At 41.0% G+C, this 27584-nt stretch overlaps 1 protein-coding gene across 2 annotated transcripts in view; it reads left to right on the top strand.

Moving 5' to 3' along the window:
- Positions 1 to 27584, top strand: part of ANKFN1 (ankyrin repeat and fibronectin type III domain containing 1) — a 304247-nt gene that overhangs the window by 182947 nt on the left and 93716 nt on the right. For both annotated transcript variants that reach the window (XM_045488308.1, XM_045488309.1), the window contains exon 7: positions 1346 to 1459. In XM_045488308.1, the coding sequence (XP_045344264.1) occupies positions 1346 to 1459 (114 nt within the window). The remainder of the gene's footprint in view (positions 1 to 1345; positions 1460 to 27584) is intronic.

Genomic DNA, 27584 nt, shown 5'->3' with positions numbered 1-27584 from the left:
GTAATGCTTAGAGCAGCCCCTACTATAAAAATATATAAAAGTCAAACACTTGGGAAATACTAAAATCTTATTCTAAAAGTAGATCTTATTTAAACCCACAACAACAAGTGTGGTTGTTGTGACACTCCAGACACACAGTGACTGGAGAATTTGAATATAAGAGAAAGATCAGTTCATTAGTTTGGAAATATCTGCCTCTGCTATGTGCTATAGATAAAGACAAAAAGTAGTGAAAATCTGGCTTTCTAAAGCAGTGCTAAATATCGAACCATACCCTAATCCTTTCTCTTAAAGCAAATAGCTTAAGCAACATTCATGGAAGTTTGTTTTCAATATTAATAATCTCTTCAGCAATGCCGATACGTGTTTTTTTAATTAAAAAAAAGACATTCATAAAAAATACATACTAATTTGCTTTCAAACTTATTACCTTTGCTTTGTTTTAACTAATAGAATAACTTGCTTAAATAAAGATTTTTTTACAGAATCTTATTGTAAAATAAATACTTTAGCATTAAAAAAAAGACATTCAGCAATAGTTTTAATAAATGCATTCGCTATTGTGCCTCATTTAGGACACAGATTAATACTAGACGTAGTTATAGTTTTAGACTTACAGCCATTTGGGGGGTAATTTTCTAAATCACAAAACACCTTCTGGGTGTTAAGGAACACCTAAAACTATCAGGAGTCCTTTAAAACCCAAGGTTAATGGGCATGACATTCGTCCATGAATTCTTTCTCAGAAAATGTTACTTGATGTAATAGGAGGCAGCATGAGAGCCAGGCCCTGAGCATTCCACACGGGAAGGAGCCCAGAACGGGGCATCCGAAGCCACGGGCTTTGGTCTTAGCTGTGTCTTCACTGCGTCCTTGAACAAGTTAGTGTGGTCTCTTCAGACGTGGTTTCTTCCTCCTGAACGTGCACACGCTGTTACTTGCCCTTTCTACCCAACAGGGTTGCAAAAAGGCTCCAGTTCAATGATTTACATGAAAATACTTCATGAAATGTACCAGTCTCTATCAACAGTTCCTGCTAACACTTTCTGGCCTCCTCTCCACTGGTCCAGGTCAATCTCCTGTTGTGTTTCCAGGATACTTTGGGAAGGCTTAACTGGTATTATTTACCCCTTCAGAAGATGTTCTAATGCTCAAATAAGATCACAATAGCAACAAATAAAGGCCATTGAGACTTCTAATGAAAATGTTCAAAAGCAAAAGCTATTAGGCTCTACAAACAAATGTTTCCATAGTGTGTGTTTCAGGGTATCCTTTGAAGAGGCGGGAACGTTGTTTGAAAAGGATTGGCGATGTTAAGATCCTTATGTTTTTCCTTCTGTCCCAGGAGCCCCCGAGGTGCCAACCAACGCCTCTCTTATGGTGACCAGCAGCACATCACTCACTGTCAGCTTTCAAGAGCCTCTTAGTGTCAACGCAGCTGTAGTGACCAGATATAAAGGTACTGGACTCCAGATTTCTTTTTTTTTTCCCCATTGCTTCTTCTTAAAAAACAATCCATTGGTTTTTTTCTGCTGCCGATGGGATTTTTTAATCCCATTTACTTTTTGAGTTGACATATTTGCATAGGCACTCCCGTACAGAGCAAGGGGTTACTGAGAATAAGTCACAGGAAGCATGAACTGCAGGATCAGGCTGTCACTATTCCAAACCTGTCCAAAATATTAATAATTCCATTCTTGTTTGCAGAGGGCCTGTTTTGTGCATAGCATAGCGATGGAGACAAGACTGAGTAAGACACACTGAAGAATCAGTCTCAATCCAAGGAGCTCAGAGGGTGGGAAATGGAACATACTAAGAGGCATATGCATTGGTATCTGTAATAGCAGGTAACTAGGGTTGAGGATTTAAAAGAAAAACCGATAAAGATGTTGGGAGTCAGAAAAGAAAGAGGAAAGTAACATGATAGGATCAGAAAAGTTCCAAGGTCGAGGTGGCATTTGGTTTTCAAGGATGTCTAGGATTTGGACCAGAAGATGCTGGGGGGAGGGGCATCTGGGTGGCTCAGTCAGTTAGGCGTCCGACTCCACATTTTGACTCAGGTCATGATCTCGCAGTTCGTGAGTTCGAGCCCCACATCGGGCTCCATGCTGGCAGTGTGGAGCATGCTTGAGATTCTCTCTCTCTCTGAGTCTTTCTCTCTCTCTCTCTCTCTCTCTCTGCACCTCCCCAGCTCTCTCTCTCTCTCTCAAAGTAAATACATTTTTTTAAATGTTTTAAAAAAAGAAGGTGCTGGTGGGAGGGGGAGGTAGCCTCCAAGTGGAGAAACCTGGGAGCACAGTTGAAGAGCAAGAACATGCTAGAACAGGCAGAGGAGAGCAGGGGAACAGATCATAGCTCCAGGGGAGGTGAGGGCTCACAAGAAGGTCCCGTGAAATGTAAGAGCAGAGAGAGAAACTAGGGCAGGAGGCAGGGGTACAATGACACTTGAATTCAAGATTAAGGAGTTTCGACATTAGATGATGAACTCTGCAGACCCCTGAATAAGAGGGGGACAGGATGGGAGATAGACTATGAAAGACTTAGGTTGCAGTACTGTGTCTGATGCGTTGGAAGAGGTGTGGACCTGGAATGAGGAAGTGAGTTAGGAAGCTATTTGGGAGAGCTGCTGGCAGCCAGACGTAGCTGCTACAGCAGCACCTGGAGGGAAGACAGGGAGTCCAGAGGAGAAAGCAGCAGAGTGAGGCTGCGATAAGAACAGTCGAGGCTGCGGAGCGCCTACTGTATGCCAGGCACTGTTTGAAACCTCCATGTGTATTAGCTCTGTGTAATCTCACAAGAACCCTGGAGATGGGCACTGTTAGCACTTCTACTTTGTGGATGAGGAACCCGAGGCAGCGAGGTTAAGGAGCTTGGCTAAAGACTCCAGTAGAGCTGCACACATCACGTTATGTTGATTCTTGAACACGGTGGACAAAAAAGGGAGAAAGTCATTTTCCTGATTATACCCTGCACAGTCCTAAAACCTGATAAAGCCGTCCATGCATATTCCAAGACGCCAGGCCACCAGGCAGAATTCCTGTCCAAGCGGTGATTCCTTTCTCCCGCCCAGGGCCTAATCCCAGGAGAATCTTCTTTGTCTGCAGAAATGACTCTGCCCACACCCTGTAGCCTTCTGAGATACTTGGGATTTTTCAGATGACTCCACTCTGTAATACCTTAGGTAAGGCAGCATAGAATTGGTTACCACTTTGAGTTTTCTTATCAAAAAGAGAGCAGCCTCGGGGTACAGGTGACACCAGACAAATGAAGCCACCCAGGACAGCCTCCTACAGCCATCCTTTGATACAATTCTGACACTTTGTCGGGGTCTCTGCTCTGCCGAGATTTCCTGAAGTCTAGAGCTAGTGTTTGCGGGCAGTGTCAGACTTGGGCATTTTCCTCTCTTTCTACCTCGCTCCAGCTCAGGTTTTTTGATGAAGGGTTTCGTCAGTGCGGCCAAACTTGCCATTTTCTTCTTACATTTGATTAGTGAACAATCGGAAGCTGATTCATCCAGACCGTCCGCTATTTAATACTCGCCCATGAGGCCTGCAAACTCTATCAGCATTCACATATTAACACGTCTCATCTCAGGAGACTTGCGTTTGGGTGAGGTTGAAATGAAAGCCACAAGTGGGTTCTGCTGGTGACTGGAGGGGATTAATTAAGCATTATAAATAGAATTGTCTGTTGCATTATGGAGTAGGTTTCCTTGTGTTAATTTATAAGGTCATAAATTGAGTCCTTAACCTGACCACTCTCAAGGGTTATTTAAAACAGCTGGCAGCCTCCTGTACCCGGAGACGGGACAGTTTTTAATTCAGGAGTTGAAGTAATTATTTAATTATGGAAATATTAGCAAAATTACCCTGAAACAAGGCGAATTATTTTGTTTGCTTTAGAAAAGAAGAAACAAGGGAGAAATCCACGGAATGAGATGTCAGTTATCTAATTGTTTAGAGGGAAGACTTAACCCTGCAGTATTTAGGGTTTGGAACAAATCTCACCCTGCTCTCTAGAATTTCTGGGTTCACAAAACCTCAAGCTTATTTTGACAACCGGATGTCCTCCCCTTCATACTTGAGCCTGTGTTTGAAAGAAAATATGAATCCTTTGGTTCCTCACTTGCATATGCTCAACTCATCAACATATTTGGGGTTGTTGGTTTTTTTTTTTTTAAGAGTTTGTTGACATCCAGAAATCTTTTTAAGAGCATCTCTTTACAAGCCCCGTGCAGGCCCTGGCGATGAAAGGAGCCGTGCAACCAGGCCGATTGTCATCACAACCTGGACATTAAAGGCATCAATTTCAGTTTAAAACCATGGAAACAGTTCTGAGTAAGACCCACTGGAGTTTTCTGCCTGCCTCTCCCCTAAATGCAGGAAAATGAGGCTAAGGGAACGACTTGTCTGTTTCTAGGTGTTTCCTTCTTGGATTCAAAGAGCTCTTGCATCTTTTGGTCCCATCTCACCAATTTTCGTGGTTTACAGAGCCAGACTAGAGTTATTTCAAATGCTCTGATGCTTTGGACAATTGCCAGGACCTCATTTCACATTTTCTCCTCGCTGTGTTGGGTAACCTGTCTGAAGCTCTCATCTGCACAGGATGTGTCATTTCTCTGCAGCCCCAAAGCAGAGAACATTTGCAAAAGTGATTTTGCTGCTCTTTGCTGGGTTAGGAATGGAAAGGAAGGTAACCTCTAACAGGTGCAGTGCAGCATCTGTTTTCCATCCATAGGATGAACTCCTTTCTGTGTTTGTTGTTGTTGTTGTTGTGTGTTTTTTAGAGCAGGGCCTGACGTGGCACCCTTTGCGGTTTGCCAATGATGAGACGCTACAGTAGCTGTTCCAGTGGGTGTGGGCAGGACACTGGTTTGGTTGGTGCCCTTCCCCATCTTTTCCGTGTCATCCAGCAGATTAGAAACCACCACCCTAATTCCTTCCTACAAAGGCTTGTAATAGCAAACCATTTAACTGCTCTGCCTTTGATGACATTTTCTACAAAAAAAAAAAAAAAAAAAAATTAAATTAAATGAAAAAAAATTTCTCCTTGCAGAGATTGCCAGGACCTGGTATTATATCCACTCCAGCAAAGCCCAGGCTGGTGTTTCTGCCAACCACTACCTCCAATACCTCCAACTTCTTTCCCAGAAAGAAAGGAAGTTAGAGAATTCCAGAGAGATGTCTGGGAGCACTGTAGCTTCTAGGAAAGAGAGTCTACCATTTGTACATGAAAATCCTAGGGGTTGATAATTTATAATTATAGTGTGAACTTGACCATGATTTGATCATTGGGGCCATCTCTTCACAAGACTTGAGAAAAACCTGACCTCCTGGGACTTAGGTGCACATTGCTTGGTATTTATATTATTTTTACCCCTTCTATTATTTTTTCCCTCAACCTTATAATTAGAAAGATATTTTGCCTACCAACAAAATTCATTGCTCTAAGGACTAGAATTATTGTCCATGTTTAATTAATTGAAGAATTAATCTGATCATAATATGAGGAGGCTACCCTCATTACTAGATTGAAAGGATTAAATTCCACAAAACAAAAGGATTTATCATTTTAGTTAGCCCGTTTGGGCAGGGGTGAGGCCAGAGGTTTGCAGGTGAGAGCCCCTAGGAGAGGCTGAAGATGTTAGGTCTGAAGGACATGAAACTCAGCGGATTAACATTTTTTGCATGCAAGTGAAAATGTGGAAATAAGTTCAGCAGCTAAATGTATGAGGAGGAAAAACAGCAGGTCCAATGAGAGGGAGGGAACAGCAACACTATAATAATATATGTTGTAAAACATAGTCTTTTTGCATTTTCCTCACTTAGGTTTTTAACCTGCAAACAAGGAAGTACAGGTTATATAAAAGACAAAGTAAAACAATTTACTCTTTCCTCCAATGTGACACCCCATCACTAAATTAATCTCTGTTACGAGTCCAGTGTATGTCCTTATAAATCTTTTCTTGATGTATGTACATGCATGTGTAAGCACACAGATGTATGGTTTTGTTTGTGTGCTCTAATATAAAATTATCACACCGTGTAATCTTACAACTACATTTATTTTTAATTCAACAATGTAGCATACATATCAATCTATCTTTCTGTGTCAGTGTGTTTGGATCTTCATTCTTTTTAAAAAAAAAATTTTTTTTTCAAGGTTTATTCATCTTTCAGAGACAGAGAGAGGCAAAGCATGAGTGGGGTAGGGACAGAGAGAGAGGGAGACACAGAATCCCAAGCAGGCTCCAGGCTCTAAGCTGTCTGTACAGAGCCTGACATGGGGTTCAAACTCACAGACCGCGAGATCATGACCTGAGCCAAAGTCGGACACTTAACGGACTGAGCCACCCAGGCGCCCCTTCATTCTTTTTAACAATTGTATAGTATTCCTATTCCCTGGCTAGAAGTGCTATAATTTATCTAATTACTCTTCCACTGATAGCCATAGGTTGTGTCCATTTTTTTTTTTTTTCTATTATATGATGTTATAATCCTTGTATGTGTCTCTGTTTTACTTGCAACAATATTTCCTTCTGGGATCCTTAACTAGAAGTGGGAAGGTTTATGCATTCACATTCTTTGTCTCACTCACCTATCTACGCCCATTGTTTGTTTTTTATCTACACCCATTGTTAACCTTAAAAATAAAACTGCCAGTTACTTCACCAGCAAAACTGGGTTCATTTAGCGAAAGTAGAGGGTTGCAACTCGGGATAAGCAAGATACAACAAGTCCAAAGAGCAAAGCAGAGGAACACTCTTCAAAGAGGAAAGTGAGGGAAGCTGAGAGGAGCTGTTATAAAGCAAAAATCCACTGGAGTAAACTGGGAGTTTGAAGTATAGCGGCTTTTCATTGGCTGAGTTGTGAGGTCTCTCATTGGCTGAGCTGTTGCTGGGGCAAGAGAAAAACCTTTCTTCCTCCTGCTGGGGTAGTAAAGCAGTAGCTGAAGTACCAGAGACTTCCTGTTGGGTTTGTAATTGACAATGAGTGGTAGGGTGTGAGAGCTCCCCCTTCTGGCCTCCCCAATCCACTTTAAACGGCATTTCCTTTTATTAATTTTCACACCATATAGTAACTTTACAGTATATTTTAACATCTGGTAGGGCGAGTCCCTCCCCAGGGTAATCTTTTTCAAAATGTCTCAGTTAGTTGCACACATGTTCCCTTCCAAACGAATTTTAGAATTGGCTTGTCAAGTTTAAGTGAAAAAACCTTATTGGAGTAGCATCATATTCCTAAATTAATTTGGAGAAAGCCTTTCCATCCATGACATGTCTTCCTAATCAAGTTGAATTTTACGTATTCAGGAAGGTTTAATAATTTTCTTTATATGGGCCTTCTACATTTCCCATTAAGTTTCATGCCGCATATATTTTACAGGTTTCATGACTATTATGAATCAACTCTCTTTTCAAGATATTCTCTAATTGGCTATTGTAGGACAATAGAAGAGCTAGTGCTAGTTCAAAAGAAATCTTTAGTTGGTTGCTTTGCTGAGCTCTGTTAGTAACTTTTTTTTCTTCAGTAGATTGTCTTGCATCTTATGCTTTTTTTGCTATATCATCTTCAAGTAAGGATCATTTTGTCCTTTCCAGTACTTTTCATTCTTTCCTGGATCTCACTTCATCAACGAGAATCAATGTGATTTCTGATTCCCAATACATTGTGTGCAGTAAGTGGGACAGTAGCTATCCTTCTCTCCTACCTGCTTTTGTCAATGTGCATCTAGTATTTTACCATCTTTTTAAGTTTATTTATTTATGTTGAGAGAGAGAGTGCAGGAGCAGGGGAGGGGAGGGGCAGAGAGAGAGGGAGGAAGAGAAAATCCCAAGAAGGCTCCACACCATCAATGCAGACATAGGGCTCAAACCCACGAACCACAAGATCATGACCTGAGCCAAAATCAAGAGTCAGACACTTAACCAACAGAACCACCCAGGCACGCCTAATATTTTACCATTAGGTATGATCTCTAGGAGAGGTTTCTGGTAGACAGCCTTTACCAAATTAAGGAATTTGGATTATGATTGTTGATATAGCATTGAACATAATTTTTAAATCTCCTCTGTGATTATGGTCCCTTTAGTATTTCAAAAGTCACGTATATGTGCCCTTTCTTTTACAATTGTTGAACTTTTGTTATTTTATTGGTTTGTTTGAAGAATTAACATTCTTAATTCATAAAACCTATTTCTTGCTTATTTTCTAATTCATTAATTTCTGGCTTTAGCTTTGCCAGTTCCTGATGCTTTCTGTTGGTTTACTTTATTCTTTCTTTCCTGTTTTTTTTTTTTTAATTTGAAAAGTTCATTTACTTGTTCCTTTATTTTTCTTGTTTTCCAATCCATGTATTTAAGGCTATAAATTTTCCCCTATCTTGTTCATATCCAGAAAGTTTAAAGCAAGGTGCTATAATCATTTATTTCTAAACAATTTGTAATTCCCACTTTAAGCAGAGTTTTTATGCAAGCCATTTTAAACTTCTAAATGACCATATATTTTGCTATATTTTTATTATTAATTTCTAATTTTATTATTTTAAGAAAAAATTTTAATGTGCTCTGTATACTGTTGAGATATTCTAAAACTCTTATTTGTAGCTAGCCAATCAATCCGTGTATATGCACTGGATTTGGTGTTTGAAAAGAATGTGTGAACTCCATTGGGTATATAGTGTGAATGTGTAGATGTTGTTTAAATCCCTGTCTTTTTCCAAAGTGTTTGTCCCTTTGATCTTTGATCTCTGAGAAGCTGCTTTATTTGTCTTGCTTAACACTGTTTGCTTCAACTATTTTGTTTGTGATTAACTGTGCCTTCTCTCTTCCCATTTGCCTGCTGTCTTTCCATCTTTTTATGTGCATCCTTCCCATGACATTTCAGATACATTTATCTCTCATAAAGAGTATATAGTTATATTTATTTACTCGAACGGAAGGTCTGTCTCTTTTTATGTATACTTTTTATTTTTATTTTTGTCTAAAGTGATCTAAGAATGGGATTAAAAAACAAATTTGCACTGAAGGGTTTATAATACAAAAAAAAAAGTTATTTGCCCCATTATTCCTACCCTACTCTTCACAGCCAGCCAGCTTTAATTCCTCTAGTTCTCATAATTACCTGTCTACTTTAATTAATATGCTTCTATGGCTCTTACTTGATACATCAATTGCAGGTCTTATATGTGCAATTATAACTATAACAGAAAAGAATTTAACTCTCTCATAATACCACCCTCATCTACAGTCCCTGATTCTCTCAACGTAATTATATTTCTATTTTTAGTTAAGTCAACAATGTTTATACTATTATGAGTGTGCACACTTTTGGTTCGTTTTTTTGTTTTTTGTTTTGGTTGTTGTTGTTTTTAACTAAAGTCCTTACTCTCTTTCAGTAACCTTAGTTTTCACCTGATGTCTCTTTTTGGTCCCAGGACCCCATCTAAGACCTTACATGACATTTACACATCATACCACCTTGGGCTCCTTTGGCCGACAGTTTCTCAGACTGTCCTTGTTTTTGATGATCTTGGTAATTTTGAGGAAGACTGGTCAGGTATTTTGTAGAATGTGCCTCTATTGGACATGACTGATATCTTTCTTCATGATTAGACTAGGGATATGGGTTTGGGGGCAGAAGACCACAGAGATGAAGTTTTAGCTAGCCATTTTCAACCCATCATATCAAGAGTACATGCTCCCAACAGGACTCATCACTATTGATGTTGGCCTTGATCACCTGGCTGAGATGTGTCTGTCTGGTTTCTCCACTGTAAAGTTACTTCTTCCATCCTGTTTTTTTGGAAGGAAGTCACTGTGTGCAGTCTACACTGAATGTGTAAGTTTTGACATTGCAAAGTCAGATAGTGTACTATGATTTCCTTACCTATGTATTTTCCTCAAATCTCTAATAGCCTCTTTTCTCTTTCCTACCCTACTTGCCATTATCATATTCAAAATTTGTTTCAAATGATCCTTTCAGAGTGTAGGACCTATTTTCCCAAGAGTAGCACCTATTTTCCCTCCTCAAGTGCCATCTACTCAAGTTCCACTTTATAATAATAACTCACTGGGTTTGCATTAAGGACACGCAAATCAAAACCACCGTGAAATATTGCCATATGCCAATCAGAGCAGCAAAAAAATTTGAAAATAGTTGACAACACCACATGGCAAGGATGCAGAGACATGGGATCACTCATCCATTGCTGGTGGGAATGTAAAATGATACAGGCACTCTGAAAAGCAGTTTGACAATCTTTTTTAAAAAAAGAAGCATGCAAGTACCATACATCCCACAAACTGGTAGGCATTTATTCCAGAAAAATGAAAACTTGTGTTCACATAAAAACCTGTTCACAACTGTTTATAGTAGCTTTATCTGTAATAATCAAAAACTGGAAGCAATCCAATTTGGTGAATGGTTAAACTAAATGTGGTATGTCTGTACCATGGAATAATATTCAGCAATGAAAAGGAACAGAGTATCAGGACACACAACGGCCTGGATGAATCTCTAGAGGATTATGTTGAGTGAAAATGCCAGTGAATAAAGGCTACATAGTATATTGTTCCATGTATAGAACACTCTTGAAATAACAAAACTATAGAAATATAGAACAGGTTAGTGGCTGCTAAGGATCAAGGAGGAAACAAGGAGGTGGAAAATGAGCACGTAGGCTCACTTTGTTTTCTAGCTAATGGATATATTTTTAAATACTGTACCTTGTTTCCCTTTTGAAGGATTTGAAGAGAAAAATGATAGGCAGGCATAGGTGCCATTTGGCATTTTGATTCAATCTCCAGGTCACTTCTCCCTGTTACCCAGACTATGCTTAGTAAACATGACCTAATACTAATATTACCCTAAGCCAACATTATGAAAGCATATCTGCTGTTTCCAAAAATTATGTAAGTTACCTAGGGACAAACATGAAATGGGTTTTTATATCAGCTGGTGAAGGATTATTCTTGACACTGATTTCTTCTTCTTCCTGTTTTATTTGGAAAATCATAGATCCATAGAGTAATAGAAGTTTTTGGAATATTTGAGTTTTTTACTAAGGTATGATGAGTTCCTTGAAGGCACAAATCGTGTCTTTTTTTCCCCTCACCTCCTACAGTACGGTAGCATTGACCACCTTTCTGTTCTTAAAGCAGTTTTCCCCTACCACAGGACCTTTGCACATGATGATCCCTCTGCCTGGAACTGATCCCCCCATTCCCTGACCATTGACTGTTCAGATCTCTATTAAAAGTCATTTCTTGGGGTGCCTGGGTGGCTCAGTCAGTTGAGCATGTGACTTCGGCTCAGGTCATGATCTTGCCACCTGTGAGTTCGAGCCCCACATCGGGCTCTGTGCTGACAGCTCAGAGCCTGGAGCCTACTTCAGATTCTGTGTCTCCCTCTCTCTCTCTGCCCCTTCCCCACTAACGCTCTGTCTTTGTCTCTTAAAAATAAATAAATGTTAAAAAAATTTTTAAGGTCATTTCTTCAGAGAGGCATTTCTAAGTATTTCATATAAATCATGCCTAATGAGTTCTATCATGCCTTTCAAAATAATGTTCACAAATCACAAACATCTATTTATTTTTGCAGTATATTTTTAAGTTTAAATAGGTTTCTTTATTATAGAACTTTTTAGAGCCTCTAGTATCTAATACATCCAGTAAATTATTGTCCAAATTTCATTTGACCGTCATTGGAAGTTCATGGGAACCCTGAGTATATTTAGAACAGGAATTCTCCAACAAAGCTGCCCATTAGAATCACCTTCGGGTCCATGCCAGGGCCTCTTCCAAGACCAATCAAATCTGAGTCTTTGCAGGGCAGAAACCCGAGCACAGATACCCTTCAAGAGTTGCTAGGTCATTCTAATGTGCAACCAGGCTGTGCATGTGTGGTCATGTCTTCAACATGGGTCTCTCCCATCAGACTGGAGCCTTATGTAAACAGCGATGTCTTGTTCATCTCTGTATTCCTAGAACTTGGCACAGGGTTTAACATATATATTACATAGTTAGCTATTCAGTGAATTCATTGTGAGTCACAATGAACGTGATAAACACAGACCCCCTCTTTGTAGGGCTTGGAGGGCTTATGTGAGGAAAGAAGGCTCACCAATATAAGAATTCACTTTGCAGCATAAAGAGAGTAAGGCCCACTGAGGCTGGAGTTTTTAACTGGCTTTGTCCAACACTGTCTTTTACTGAGCCTCACCGCTCACCCCTTTCCTTCACAACTCCACGGTTCTTCTTGGACGCCACCCACCTCCACCTCCCTCTCCTCTCCTCCCACCCCCATTTCCCTCCCCTCCCCCCACCACCTTCAGTTTCATCCTTCTGCACCCTGCTGGCTCCCCCAAGCTCGCTGTCTTCAACACGGTTGCCGCCGGAAAGTCTCCGCAAAGGTGATCGCATCAGTACTGAGTCGAGTGGCTTATTTCTCCTCCTCCCCCTCACACACCCCTCCAGAACTCTGGAGCCATGAAGCCTCTTGGCCGAGAGGGAGGCCCACCAGGCAGCTCTTTATTGCCATGCAACTGTGAGATTCCTCCCCACGCTTCCTCCTGGGGAAAAGTCAGCCTGCCAGTGGAGATTTAACGGCGGAGCAGTGCTCGGTGACGTGCCAAGCCTCCCCCCTCAGCCCCCCCAACCAGCCCCATCACCACCCCCGGACTGAACAAACTGTATCACTTACCCCCTGGGAGCCTGGCCGTTGCTGAGTCCAGACGCCACAGGGGCTGGTGAGTTTCCAGTGGCCACAGAGGCAGGTCTCCACTCAAGGCACAGCTCTGTCCACGATGGCCCCACTGGGCACACAGCTGGCACTGCAGGTGATGAGCCGCTTCCGGGCCGCCTTGTCCCCTTGGAGATTTTCTCTTGATCCCTTTTTGGCCAGATCCCTTTGCAGCATTATAGTTTGTCAATAGTCCGCGACTGCTTTCTAGAATTTCTCTCCGGGAGAAAGTGTGTTTTTCTAAGAAATAGGTGTTCTAGCCTGAAGCCTAATTTCATGTGAGGGCTCAAAAATGAAACAAAAATAATCACCCTCAAGTCTGGAAGCCGAGGGGCCTCTCCACGCCGTGAGGAGTGCTTCCTTTTGGGAGGTGGGAGGCAGGGGTGGTCCTTTGCGCTTCTCAAATAAAATTTTTCCAATTATAAAAAATAATGTATGCTCCTTCTATCAGCCAGAGTCCCAGCAGAAACAGAAGTACAGTCAGCTTGAAGTCTGAAGTAATTTTAATGAAGGGATTATTTACAGAGAAGTGGGCAGGGTTCGTGAATGGACAAGGGATAGCAAGGCACCCAGGACTAGCTGGATGGGGCAGCCTTTATCACCCCTACACTCGGAGGGAGATGGGGGAGCGCTGGGGCGGGGACACCATCAGGAGCTGCCACCTGAAGGGACGCTGTGTGTAAGAATCAGGCTCCTGGAGACACAGAGCAGGTCAGTAAAGGTCAAAGTTTTTTTTCTAGTGAAAAGAGGGTTGGGGACAAATGGAAAAACCAGTGTCATAATTACAGAACACTGCAAAGAACAGAATATAAACAAAGAAACAGATCAGTTACCCTCAGTCCTACAGCCCAAAGAAATCTACTCCTTGGAGGAACTTTTGGTAATTTGGGGCCCCATAATAAGTTGAGATCATAAATTTAACAACAATGGTGAACATTTGTCAAGCCCATAGCACATGCCAGGTGTGGAGTCAAGGCTTTAGAAACGTTGCTTCTTCTATCCCTCACACAGCCCTATGGAATACATACAATCATTATTCTCTCCTCATGAATGAGGAACCCTAAAGCCAACAGAGGAACGTGCTGAGGTTCTACAGCCATGCAAGAGTCCAGTTTTTAATCCCAGAGCCTCTGCTCTTTTTTTGTTTTTGATGTTTATTTATTTTTGAGGGAGAGACAGACAGAGAGGGAGACACAGAATCCAAAACAGGCTCCAGGCTCCAAGCTGTCAGCACAGAGCCCAACTCGGGGCTCGAACTCGTGAGCCGCGAGATCATGACCTGAGCCGTGGTTGGACGCTTAACCTACTGAGCCACCCAGGCACCCCACCTCTACTCTTAAAAATTTTTTTCTTAATGTTTATTTATTTTTGAAGGAGAGAGAGATAGAGCATGAGCGGGGGAGGGGCAGAGAGAGAGGGAGACACAGAATCCGAGGCACCTCCAGGCTCCCAGCTGTCAGTGCAGAGCCCAACATGGGGCTTGAACTCACAAGCTGTGAGATCATGACCTGAGCCGAAGTTGGACGCTTAACCGACTGAGCCACCCAGGTGCCGCTCCCCACCTCTACTGTTAATGACAACTGTGCTGTACTGGCCTTCTTCTCTTCTACTTCACATCCCCATGTTATGACTTTTGTTCTGAAGCATTGTTTTAATCCATTCATATGGCATGGAATTCATCAGTGCGTATTTTTTGGTTTTTTTGATCCTTGGCTGTTCAAGTTTCTTCCAGTTGCTTCACTATTAGAAGTGCTGCTGCCACGAACATCTCTGTATTTAGAGCATTTCCTACAGTTTGGAATGTTTCTTTAAAGGAGAGTTCTATTAAAATTTTTCCCCATTTTAAAACCAGTCTTGACTGTTCCATCACTTCAAGTCACATAGTTGTAAATAGCTAAATGTGGATATGGAAATAATATTAAAAAGTCTCCAATTCTATCACTCCACTCATCCCCAAGGAAAAGAAAAATAAAGTTAAGTGGAGAAAAGCATAATGAGTCAAGGAACTCTTAATTTTAATGAGAAATGGCATCCATCACCCCTATCTAATCCCACTGCCCAAGGTGTTAAATGGGGACACATCCACGAGCCATGGGTGCATAAAACCCAGAGAGTGTGACAAATCTAAATAAATGGGGTTGTGTCTCTTCTATTCTAATCAACCATTTCTCTTTCCGATGACGTGTGTGCTAAGCATTACATTAACAGATAGAAACAATTTATCAAGAGAAGTGAGGTCACACTGTTCACTGCCAAAGAAAAGTTGCCCATTTACAAAGAAAGAATTGAGGCTATACTACAAAGCATTTTAAGCTCTAAATAAATATGTGCCCTCAGCTTAGGGAAGTCCAGCTTATTCTTCACTACAATAACCGATGAACCACTCAAGGAAGATGAGACAAACTATTTTCTAGAAAATACCTAGCTTCATTGGCAAGCGTTTGTCAAAATCTTGGTTTGTCTGTTCCATGCAGTGTGCTGATTATGGCATGGTATAGACTAGGTCAAAGTGCCAGTCTCCTGGGAGCCTGTGAGTTGTGAAGGGTGATGTCACTCTGAACTTTGGTAGTGGAGCATGGGTCTGCAGTAAGGGCATTTATAGCGGCACCTGGGTGGCTCAGGAGGTTAAGCACTGGACTTCGGCTCAGGTCATGATCTTGTGGTTCGTGAGTTCGAGCCCCAAGTCAGGCTCTGTGCTGTCAGCTCAGAGCCTGGAGCCTGCTTCAGAATCTTTGTCTCCCTCTCTCTCTCTCCATGTCTCTCCCACTTGCCCTCTCTCTCTCTCTCAAAAATAAGTAAAACATTAAAAAAAACACCTTTTTTTAAAGTTTAAGATGGCATTTATACAAAAGCCCTAGCCAGAAAGTCAGGAGGTTATTGTCCTCTGCTTCTGCTCTAACTAGAGCTAAGCGACCTTTCTGAGTAAGTCACATCTCCTCTTTGAACTTCAGTCCTGATCCGTGAAATCTTAGGTCTCCACAGAGATGTATCAGGGACCACAAATCAGGCTGGAATTGGGTTGGGTGGGGGGGAGCAGTGGGAAGTCTTCCAGACTCTGCAGTATAAATAATTAGGTCTTCCTGTTGTATTCTTTCAGAGCACCATGTTAAGTTTCCCTTATAGTCTTATTGCCAGTTTGTAATTACATCTTTATCCGTATATTATATGCTTGATGTCTGTTTCTCTTTCTAGACTGTATTCTCCTTGAAGGCAGGGACTGTGCTTGGTTCACCATTATAAACCCAATGACAAGCCCAGTGCCTGGCACATGGTACATGATTGTCGTATGAATGAATGAATGAATGAATGAATGAATGAATGAATGAATTCATGACTGTCATTTCTGGCCCTGGAGGTGCTTGTACACATGGAGGTGATTAGTTTCAGTAAAGTACATACTACATTTACCTCCTCCTGTTCCTCATTAAACCATGTGAAAAGAACTATCTTTGAGTTCAGGCTTAGCCCTGACTTCTTACAAACCAAATGCTCTTGGGAACAAAGCTCACAACTTCTCTGAGCTTTGGTTTCCTTTCTTTTATAAAATGACTAGGTTAGTCTGTGACCTCTCAGGTCTCCCTCTGCTTCAGCGTTCTATGATTTCATGATTGTGTCTTCCTCAATCCCAGGAAGATTAGGTAAAGCTGAAGATCCGGCCCAGGCTTAGAGCTCAGCAGCACAGAGTGAATCTATGGGAATGAACACGCTCTCTGGTAGATACTCAGAGAGGATCTTAGATATTCCAAGGAGCGGAACCATGGATTGGCAAAGACGGATCGAAGAGGCGAGTTGTCACTCTGCCACCTGCTAACTTTGTTTGTGATCCTGGGCAAACATTCTGTCTCCTCTGGGCTTCAGATTATTATTATTATTTTTTTAATGTTTATTTATTTTTGAGAGTGAGAGACAGAGCATGAGTGGGGGAGGGGCAGAGAGAGAGGGAGACACAGAATCCGAAGCAGGCTCCAGGCTCTGAGCCATCAGCCCAGAGCCCGACGCGGGGCTCGAACTCACGGACCGTGAGATCGTGACCTGAGCCGAAGTCGGACGCTCAACCGACTGAGCCACCCAGGCATCCCTGGGCTTCAGATTCTTTATGTATGAAATCAGGACAGAAGTACCAGTTCCAGCTGCCCCACGTGATGTTATAAGGATGAAAACAAATGAGGCAGTGTAAGTGAACATGCTTTGTACAGTTTAATGTGCTGTTTAAATGTATGTATAACGTATGTTAAGATGATGCTATCATCATTACGATGAGGTCACCATAAAGGTCATGATACTAACACATTATAAAGCCAAAATAACTCCCCAGTGCCGCACTGGTACATAATATGCCAGTGGATTAGAAGAGAAATTCCATAGGTAGCTCTAAATGCAGGAATTTACTATAAGATAAAAGTAGTATCACAAGTATGTAGGGGGAAGATGTAGAATTCAACAAGAAGGCTACTTAACGGAGAAAATAAAATGTGATTGGATCCATGTCTCATAGTGTCTTGCAGCATAAATTGTAAAGGGATCAGAGACTTCAATGTAAAAATAAAATGAAATGAAATCGTAACTGTTCTGAAAAACAAACTGGGAGAAATCCATTATAACTAGAGTAGGGAGAGGCCTTTATTACCATGATTCAAGATCTAGAGTAAAATCAACCTCATTTTAAAAAACTGTCTTCAGCAGAAACAACTACAAGCACCACAAAAAAGACACCATTTCGTACAAGAGGCAGAGGCTCATCTTTCTGATATATAAATAGCTTTTGAAGTCTATAAGAAAAAAATGAGGGAAAGACAGTTCATAGAGAAAGAAACACAGATGGCATATAAAAAGAAGTTCAGATTCTCCCATTATAAAAGAAATGCAGTTTAAAACGAACCTGAGGTATCAATTTTCACCTTTCAGGACGGCAAAAATTCAAAAGTTTTAATACACACTCTGTAGATCAGGGTCCAGGAAACTGTCACTTTCACATAATGCTAATGGAAGAATACATTTTTATGACCTTTATGGAGGGCAGTTTGGAAATATCTATCAAAATTACAACTGCAAACAACTTTTGACCCAGCAATCCTTATTAGGAGTATTTATCCTACAGATATGCTTAGAGATTTCTAAAATGAAATATGCACAAGGTTATTCGTATCAGCATTGTTTGTAAGAGTAAATTGCGTCACATGCAGTATAAAATACAGAAACTCCATCAATGGAGGACTAGTTAAATTGTCATACACATACACATACACATACAGAAGCTATAGGAAAGAATGTGGAATCTCATTACGCATTTATATGGAAAGATCTCCAAGATAAGTTTAAAAAAAAAAAAGGTTGGGGAACCTGGGTAGCTTAGTTGGTTGAGTGTCTGACTTTGGCTCTGGTCATGATCTCACGGTTCGTGGGTTCGAGACCCACGTCTGGCCCTGTGCTGACAGCTCAGAGCCTGGACCCTGCATTGGATTCTGTGTCTGCCTCCCTCTCTGCCCCTCCCCCACTCACACTCTCTGTCTCTCTCTCTCCCTGTCTCTCTCTCTCTCTCAAAAATAAACACTAAAATTTTTTTAAAATAATAAACACATTAATTAATTCATTTAAAAAGGGTTGGAAGAATACATATAGTGGGCTTCCTGTTACGTTAAAATGGTGGGCGAGGAGACTCTACATTCAGACTTGTTTGAGTGTGAACAAAGAAACTCTGAAAGATACAGAAGACACCAAGAACAGTGGATGCCTGCGGAGAGAGAGCAGATGAGGGTTGTGGGCGGATGGCAGAGAGGACTTACGGACACTTAGTGCTGTATCACCAATTCTACCTTTTGATTTTTGAACCGTGTGGATCTACTCAAAACAAATGTAATAAAAGGATCAAAAGAAAAAAAAATAAATTTCATGGGACACAGGGGGAAACCGTGAGTCAAGAGAAGAAAAAGCGAAGGAAAGAGAGCTGTCAGACAGAAGAGTGCTCCAAAGGGATGCCCTTTAAGGAAAAAGGCCAGGTCGAGAGACACGTAGCATGCCACGCACGGGAGAAGAAAAGCTCCAGGGTACACCTAAGAGAGGAAGAGAACAAAACTTGTCTGTTGATGTCCACGGTGTTTTTCCTGTATTGACAAATAGGACAGAATAATGCAGTAGGCCCAAGTGGGCCAATTATTTCAGGTCTTCCAGGGACCAGGGAAAAAAATATCTGTTGCCATCATTCCTGTGACTCTAGTGGGTGAATTTCACGCAGGGGGCTCCCACACTATATGAAATAGCAACTTTCTCCAAAGGAGTCTTTTGTAGCGCTTACTGAAGCTATCAGGAAAGTGAGGAGTCTTACATGACAAGAGTGTTTACGTATGTAATTTCTGCGTAACATTAGAACCATAAAAGCTCTCTCTTTAAGATGGGGAATATGTGACACATGCAGTGAATTTCCACATTAAATTATTGAATGAAAAATACACACATTATCCATTGCAACTCCCGGATTAGGTCAGGTCAAATTTTATTGCTTTTGGCCAAGGGCTTTTGTAAGACTTATAAGGCTAAGCGCAGGTACAGTGTAATCTTTGGTATAAGTTATAGAGTTAGAATGAGGTTCTGAGTGAGAAAATACTTAGCATTTCAGAGGTAATTTCATGAAAGTCATCATGAGACCTAGCACATCACTGTGTTGATTTAACTGGAACTTTATAAGATCGTTTTAGCTCTGGTTTCTAAAACTGCCAAGGTTCATGTATCCGCCTGACAATAAATAACCAACCTTTTCTAGATTGATCTGTAATGGATGCTAATTTGAATTACCCCCAAGAAGTTTCTGGCATAGGACCAAATAAACATGGCGAGGGAAAAAAGGCAGGGGAGGAGGAAATGTGGATGATTCCCTAGCTCAGGGGTTCCAGAAATAAACATTCGATGGGTTAAAAGTGTCTAATAGTATCTGCCTTCAAACCCGGTCATGGGCATGAAATCTGGAACAGGTTTAATTATTCTATTAGGGTAAGGAAAATTTGTATTTGATAAAAACAGTCTACCAAACACGGCATTTTGAACAGAGCTGTTCTTAGACTGTTTTATGTGAGAAATATAGAAGTGGCAGCAGTAATAGAAGTATTTACTGAGCTCTTATACGCCCAAGCTAATGTACATTTTGTGTACATTTTCTCATTTAATATTCTCAACAATCTTATCTTTATGAGGCAGGATCTATCCTTAGTTTTTAGATGAGGAAAATTAAGAAGTCGACCAAGTTACACAGCTAGTAAGTGATGAAGCCAGGACACATATTCCTCGAAAGTTATACCCATAACGTCATACTAAACCTCCGCTTATATTAAAACATATTCAGGCTTTTGTTGTTCTACAGTTGTGGGTCAAAGCTTACTTATGATCAATAGATTCTTTGTAGTTGATTGTGACTTCTAAACCCGTGGACTCAAATTAAGGGGAATCCAATCTCGGGGTGCCTGGGTGGCTTAGTCGGTTAAGCATCTGACTTCAGCTCAGGTCATGATCTCACGGTTTGTGAGTTCAAGCCCCACGTGAGGCTCTGAGCTGTCCTGACAGCTGTCCTGGAGCCTACTTAAGATTCTGTGTCTCCCTCTCTCTCTGCCCCTCCCCTGCTCACGCTCTGTCTCTCTCTGTCTCTCAAAAAATAAATAAACATTAAAAAAATCTTTTTAAAAGGGGGGAGTCCAATCTCTTCCAGCTCAGAACTATCAAAGTATCAGAGGAATAAATGTAAGATAGGAAATAATTTGGAACACTTTCACAAGAATTATTGGCTATAGTAACTATAGGCTATTTTGACCCTCCTGTGCCTATGTCAGACACAATTTAGGCTGGAATAATATCAGAGCTGGAGTTCAGCAAAGCGTCCAGAGACCCTTTTCAGTGAGTGCAATGACAGAAACTATATTTTCAAAATGAACTTTCTAGAAGAGCATTTTATAAAGAATAAATAGCCACATATATTGTTTGGCCCATCACAACATTCTGGGTGTCTTTCTGAAAATTGCTGTAGGTGTTTATAAGATTTTTACCTCCCTACATACGTATTTGTTAACTTTATTCCCTCCATTTCTTTTCTTCAAGACATCTGGTTAAGCCTGGGTTCCTATTATGCATTAGCTGAGCTGTAAATTCCTAGTGGATTAGGATAAAGGCACCCGTGAAGATGATGGGAGCTCTTACACGGACCCACCAGGAATATGCTCTCGTATTATCCTAGCAGTGGAGGAAGAGAGCAATCAGATTCTTTATCTCCAAAACTATATTCAACTCATAGATTTTGTGGGAAAGAAACGGAAGAGAGGATCAGAGATACCAAGGTTAGGTTATTGGATTAGTAAAAGGTTTCATTTCTGTTACCTATTTCAAAAATATGTATGCCAGGTAAAAAATGAAGAGGGAACTAAATTTGGAGGTCGTCTATGGTATTGGTATCCTTCCTGGTTATAAAGGTAACCAGCCCCTGAGCGATTAGCATAGTGGATTCTGTGGAGATGGCTAAATTGATACAAAAAAGTTTCCACTCCCCCTTTGGACTAGGTTTGACCACAGGAATTAACACTGACTAATAGCTGGGGATGGGAGGAACTCACGAGATCATGCTGCTTGGAAACAAAGAAAGGTAAATGCTGTTAAGAACTTTTTTTAAGTCTACATCTTAGAATTTGTGTCCCCATCCTATGAGATTCCAAGGACCCAGCTGCATTGCAGTAATCTCAAAATCTCACTCAGAGACAACCAGAATTTACCAGAAGATGGAGGAGACAGAATTTTCCCTATTCTTCCTACAAAATATAGCGAAAAACACTGAGGTGCTGTTAGAAAAGGCCAGCTCAAAAACAGAGGTTTTATGAAACAGCCGGGTCTCGCAAAAAAATACATTGTCTGGCCTTCAATTGAAAATCACTCCCAAAGTGGGAGAACCAGGATGGTCTCAAACTGGATGAAAGAAGACAATCAACAAAGACCAACCACAGAATAACAGGGATGTTAGGGTGTAATGCAAGAGTCCACAGCCATGATACAAATGCCTCAATAGGCAATTACATCCATGCTCGGAACAAATGAAAAAATAAAAAGCCCAAGCAGAGTAACAGAAAGTCTTAGCAAAGAAATGTCAAGTGGAAAGAAAAACTAAATGCAGACAGTACAACTGAAAAATGCAGTAGGCGAAATACCAGCCTCAGTGGGTATGCCCCACAGCAGAATGGAAGGGGCAGTGGGGGAAAAAATCAGTGAGCTGGAAGATGGAAAAGTAGAAATTACCAGTGTGAAGAACAAAGAGAAAACAGACTGGGAGAAAGTAGATGGAGCATTAAGACACCAGAGGGATGATAACAAAAGATCTAACATTCATGTCATTAGAGTAGCAGAAAGAGGGGAGTACTAGAGAAGGGCAGTACTAGAAAAGTACTTAAAGAAATGATGGCTGAAAACTTGCCAGTTTTGGCAAATGACAAAAACCTACAGATTCAAATAGCTGAGCACGCCCCAAACCAGATCCAACCAAAAAAATCCACACCAAGACACAAAATGGTCAAGTTTCTAAAAACTGAAGACAAGAAAAATCTGGAACACAAGAGAAAAACAACACCTGAACCACAGGAGAAAAACAGTTCAAATGATAGCAGATTTCTCATCAGAAACCGTGGAGTTCAGCCAGAAGCAGAACAATATTTTCCCAGCACTTCAAGAAGAGAATTGTCAGCCCAGAATGCTATGCCCTGCAGAATAACCTATCAAAGTGCGAGCAAGATTTTTTTTTGTAGATACAGACAAGGCTTTATAAAATGTTTTTTTGAGAGGCAGAGGAACTAAACTAGCTACAATAATTCTGAAAAAGCAGAATACAGGGGGGCGGGGGGAGGGGAGCGGAATTAGTCTACCCAGAACCCAGACTTTATTGCAGAGCTGTGTTACCAAGACATTGTGGCATTGCCGGAAGGACAGACACAAAGATCAGTGGAACAGAAGAGATCCCAGAATTTGAGCCACACACATGCACCAAACTTCTTTTTCACAAAGGTGCAAAAGCAATCCTGTTGCCAACAGATAACCTTTTCAACAAATGGTGTTGCAGCATTTGGATATCTCGAGGTAAAACAAAAACAACAAAACAAAACAAAACAAAACAAAACAAAACAAAACACACCTTTACCCTAAGTTCCAAACCTTGTACAAAAACTGATGCAACTTGGTTCATGGACTTAAATGTGGAAGGGAAAAGAAAAAAGAAAAGAATATTTAATTTGTTAGTATTAGTGATCACTAGCAAACATTTTGCTTTATTTTTGTTTCTGTTAGTGTTATGTACATTATTTTAAAAATAAATATTTCCTTCAAATTTATGCCAAAAAAAAAAAAAAAAAAGGATTGATTTCCACAAGCAATGATTATGAAACTGCTTTGGAAATGCCAAAAATTTTAGAGGTTTCCATTGGAAGAATTCATTTATATATACATAGACATATATATACACATACATAGACATATATATATACACACATACATACATAGACATATATATATATATGTTTTAATTCCAGTATCGTTAACAGCGTTATATTAACTTCAGGTGGGGATGGATGGGTGACTCAGTCAGTTGAGCGTCTGACTCTTGATTTTGACTCAGGTCTTGATTCCAGGGTCATGGGATTGAGCCCCGAGTTGGGCTTTGTGCTGAGCATAGCTTAATATCCTCTCTCTCTCCCTCTGCCCCTCTCACCCACTCACGCTCTGTCTCTAAAAAACATAAATAAATAAATGGTCTTCAGGTGTGCAATATAGTGATTCAACACGTACATACAACACCCGTTGCTCATCGCAGACAAGTGCACCCCTGAATCCCCATCACCTGTTTCACACACCCACCCCAACCACCTCCTCTCTGGTCACCATCAGTTTGTTCACTGTAGTTGAGTCTGTTTCTGAGTTTGTCTATCTTTTCTTCTTTTGCTTGTTTTGTTTCAAAGAGTCCATTTTAAAGTTTCACATGCTCAGAAGCTTTTTCCTCATGGCATCTGAATAAATCCTGGTCACTAACTGCTCCGTAATGAGGAGAGCCTTACACAAGTTCATCAGCGTCTCTTTCAATGAGACTCAAATAGCCTTACTCCTCCTTGTTAAGCCGAGTTATCCCCAGTTAACAAAATCATGATATTAATAATCTTATTATGCCTATTTTTTTCTAAAACATGAGTTTACTAAGGGAAGAACAGGCACTATTTTTTGAAACACAAGTAGTTACAATCCCCTCCTCGTTTATTTTTTTTCCACGTCCGTCTACTTATTAGCTGTGTGAACTTGAACAAGGACTTAACCCCTCTGGCCTCAGTTTCTTCCCTAAAATAGGAAGGCAGTGTTTCTGCTGTTTTCAGAGTCATAAAATGGAGCCACAGTTACTTAAATAATATATAATTAAAAAACAAGAACTGACAGTACAATAGGCAGGAGAAAAGCCAGGCCAGTTTTGAGAGTTGAAGCCCCAAATGACAGACTTCCCATTTTCTTTGCCCTGAGAATAACATCTTCTTGTTATTCCTGGGAACCTACTAGAATTCTGCAAAGTCTATATTCTTTTCTTTCTCCAAAGAGCTAGATGTTAACACGGTTTTGTCCGTACAGGAGGAAGAACACTTCTTGGAGGCTTCACCTTTCCTAATGACTGTTTCTGTGAATGAGGATATATTCTGTTTGCTTTGTTAGTCGGGAAGAGGGACTCTAATTTCTTGCAAATTCTACTTGAGTTATTTTCACTTGGATAGTTCTAGCTACTTAATAGAAATAGTTTGCCAAAACTTCCCCAAAATTTCCAAATGAATTTATTTGGTCATTGTTAAGTAGTGTCTAGAGGTATGCTTTTAAACTGACCTTCTTTTCTCATCGTTTTATCCTTCCGTGTTTCAGCAGTTAAACTTATCTGACACTGTGGTGGTAAATTCTTTGTTATTTGGTAAGGAATTAACAAGGATAAAAGAATGTGTTTGTGTTGGTTTGATGTTGAAATTGGAGGAAAAAGTTTAACTTTACAGATCTTCTGCTCTTGTTGTGTGATCTACTTCTAGAAAATCAAAATCCAGGAAAAGTTAACAAATTAATTGGTATTTTTAATAAAATGGTCTTAGGGGTGCCTGGGTGGCTCAGTCGGTTAAGCATCTGACTTAGGCTCAGGTCGTGATCTCACAGCTTGTGAGTTCGAGCCCCGCATCAGGCTCTGTGCTGACAGCTCAGAGCCTGGAGCCTGCTTCAGATTCTGTGTCTCCCTCTCTCTCTGTCCCTCCCCTTCTCATGCTCTGCCTCTCTCTCTCTCTCTCTCTCTCTCTCTCTCTCTCAAAAATAAATAAAGACTAAAAAAATAATAACTATAATGTAGGGTAGACCATGGTAAGTGCTGTAAGAAAAAGAGAAATTAGGGAGAGAAGTCACATTCTATTCAGTTCATGAGTTTGGGCCATGCATTGGGTTCTCTATGCTCTGATTCTGTGGCTCCCTCTCTGTCTGCCCCTCCCCTGCTCATGCTGTGTCTCTCACAAATAAATAAACATTAAAAAAAAATTTAATGGTCTTAAGAGATGGCCATTTGTTTTAAAACATTAATAGTAAAACAGTGATAAAAAATTAAAAAACAAAAGGCATTAAAAATTAAACTATGTAAAATCAGGTTTAGAAAGGGTTTTACATAAAATGATGTAGTGAGCTCTAAAAAGCAAGAATAAAACCATAAATCACAAACAGCCATGAAATATGTATATCATTTAAAAAAAAAAAAAAAAAACCCACCAGAGTTTTAGAGTTTACCAACCAAGGAAAAGCAGAGATCATCTGGCCCAACCTATTCTTTTAAAACTAAGAAAACTGAGTCCCAGAAAGGTAAATGGACTCTCTTGAGGTCACAGAGCGGAGGTAAAATTCCTAGATCCCTGCTCCCAGTTCACTATTCTGTCCCCGACAGCATTTAGTAAAACTCACCAGAGAGACCTGAAGCCCAGGCTGGGGACCTCAGGGGTTAAAGCGCCTCGCCCATAATCTGAGCAATTCATAGGACCCTCGTGAGATTTCTGGAGTTTGCAGAAGCTGAGGATGGTCAACAAGGGGAGCTCCTTCAACTCTGATGTCCCCGGGACCAGAGTAACCTGCCGAGGGCCCTCGGACCCTTGCTACTTGTGCTGGCATCAGAGGCTCACACCTCAGCCCCCAGATCCCTGCATGTCTGTTTTTATCCCTGCATTTCTAGCTGGGGTGGATAATGGGAAGCAATACGTCAGGTAGGAATCTCGACAGTTGGCCAACCCCCAGTCAGTGCATGGGAGCGGCCCACTGGCCCCCGCTCTCCAGGACTATGCCACGATTTTAAGGAACATAAATCTGAGAATCTGGTTTTGCTATTTCTACGAGTTCCGTCTGAGCATGACCAGCTTTATGTGGTGATGACTACATGGTCCATACTCCTTAACAGTCTCTACACAACCAGGCCCTAACACTCCCAGCTTCATTTCCCACCACCTGTCGCTCTCCATGCCAGGGCTAAAACCACACGGCAGCTCACCTTACCTGGCTCATCTCACAATCCCATGCCTCATGCCCTCGCACATGTTGTTTCCCTTTCATCTCCTTCCAACATCGAGCCTGAACAAACGGATGGCTGGATGGATGAGGGAGTGGATGGAAAATGAATGAGCGAGTGAGGGAATATAATTTGAGGAGCCTTAGAAAAACCTGCCATCTCAAACTGGCTCCAGCTCCCATTCAACAACTGAAAACTAAGCCTCTACTATCTGAGTAGCCTCACACCAGTGTTGTGATTATCCGCTATGAAGTGTATAGGAAATAGTTTAAATAATGGTTATGATGCCGAAGCTGAAGTAGTGAAGTTAGCCAAAAAAAAAAAAAAAAAAAAAAAAAAAAAAATCCTTTTTTTAATGTCATGAGGAAATCAAGGTTATTGATATGGTGTTAACTCTCACTCACTTGCATTTCTTGAGCAGGGGAGAGGTGAAATTATGCCCAGGGTGCCAGGTAATTGTGCAATACCATGGATACACCAGTGGGAGTGTGGCATGTATGGGAAGCCTTCACCCATGACGTTTGCAGTGGAGGAAACAAGCTTGGGAACTCTCTAGCAGAAATAAGTATTCTGTGCTGTCTTCTGACTTCCTCTGTTTAACATGAAAGTGCTTTGGGAGAAAAAATAACTAAAATACGTAAATGAAAATAAATAGTCTCAGGGCTTAGCCATCACTCATACTTTGCTGTAAAGTCATTGATCATGAGATGTGTCTTTAATTTTTAAGTAGAGGTTCAACTTTCCTGTGTGGCATCTGGGTCCAGAGTTTTGACAATGGGAGAATGCGGGGAGGCAATTCTGGAAGGCTGGCACAGTGGTGCAGGCAAGTTGGCTCATTGAGAGAAATGCACGGCCCAGGAGGAGCATGTAGGCACAGTTCTGGGGGAAGGCGAGAACAGGAGAGAGGCCCAGAAAGAGGTAGCAAGCCTGAAGGGCAACTCTATCCTGCCTTACAGTCTCCATCCTCTCCTTCATTTGATGCACATTCAGTAAATGGGGCACAACCCCAAGAAAATGGCACTCAGGCTCTAGAATGCTGCTCCTAAACCACTTTGGTATCATTCTCCCTTTGAAAAGTTCGTAGCACAGTGGCTCTGCCTGCCCAGTAAAAACACAGGTCTAAATGTCAAGGCCTTTGTAAACACTCCGAAGCTAAGCCTTAGATTTTGCAGAGGTCTGTGAAGTCCAGGTTAAGGACCCCATTATCAGTTAAAATTTGCAGACCCTTCCAAAGTCTGTCAAGTACTTTGCATATCATTCTTGGAACAACCCAATTAGCCAGGTAC

The sequence above is a fragment of the Leopardus geoffroyi genome, chromosome E1 (assembly GCF_018350155.1).
Source record: "Leopardus geoffroyi isolate Oge1 chromosome E1, O.geoffroyi_Oge1_pat1.0, whole genome shotgun sequence".
Classification (NCBI taxonomy): domain Eukaryota; kingdom Metazoa; phylum Chordata; class Mammalia; order Carnivora; family Felidae; genus Leopardus; species Leopardus geoffroyi.
Note: the sequence above shows the minus strand (reverse complement) of the source record. Positions and strands in the feature narration are given on the sequence as shown.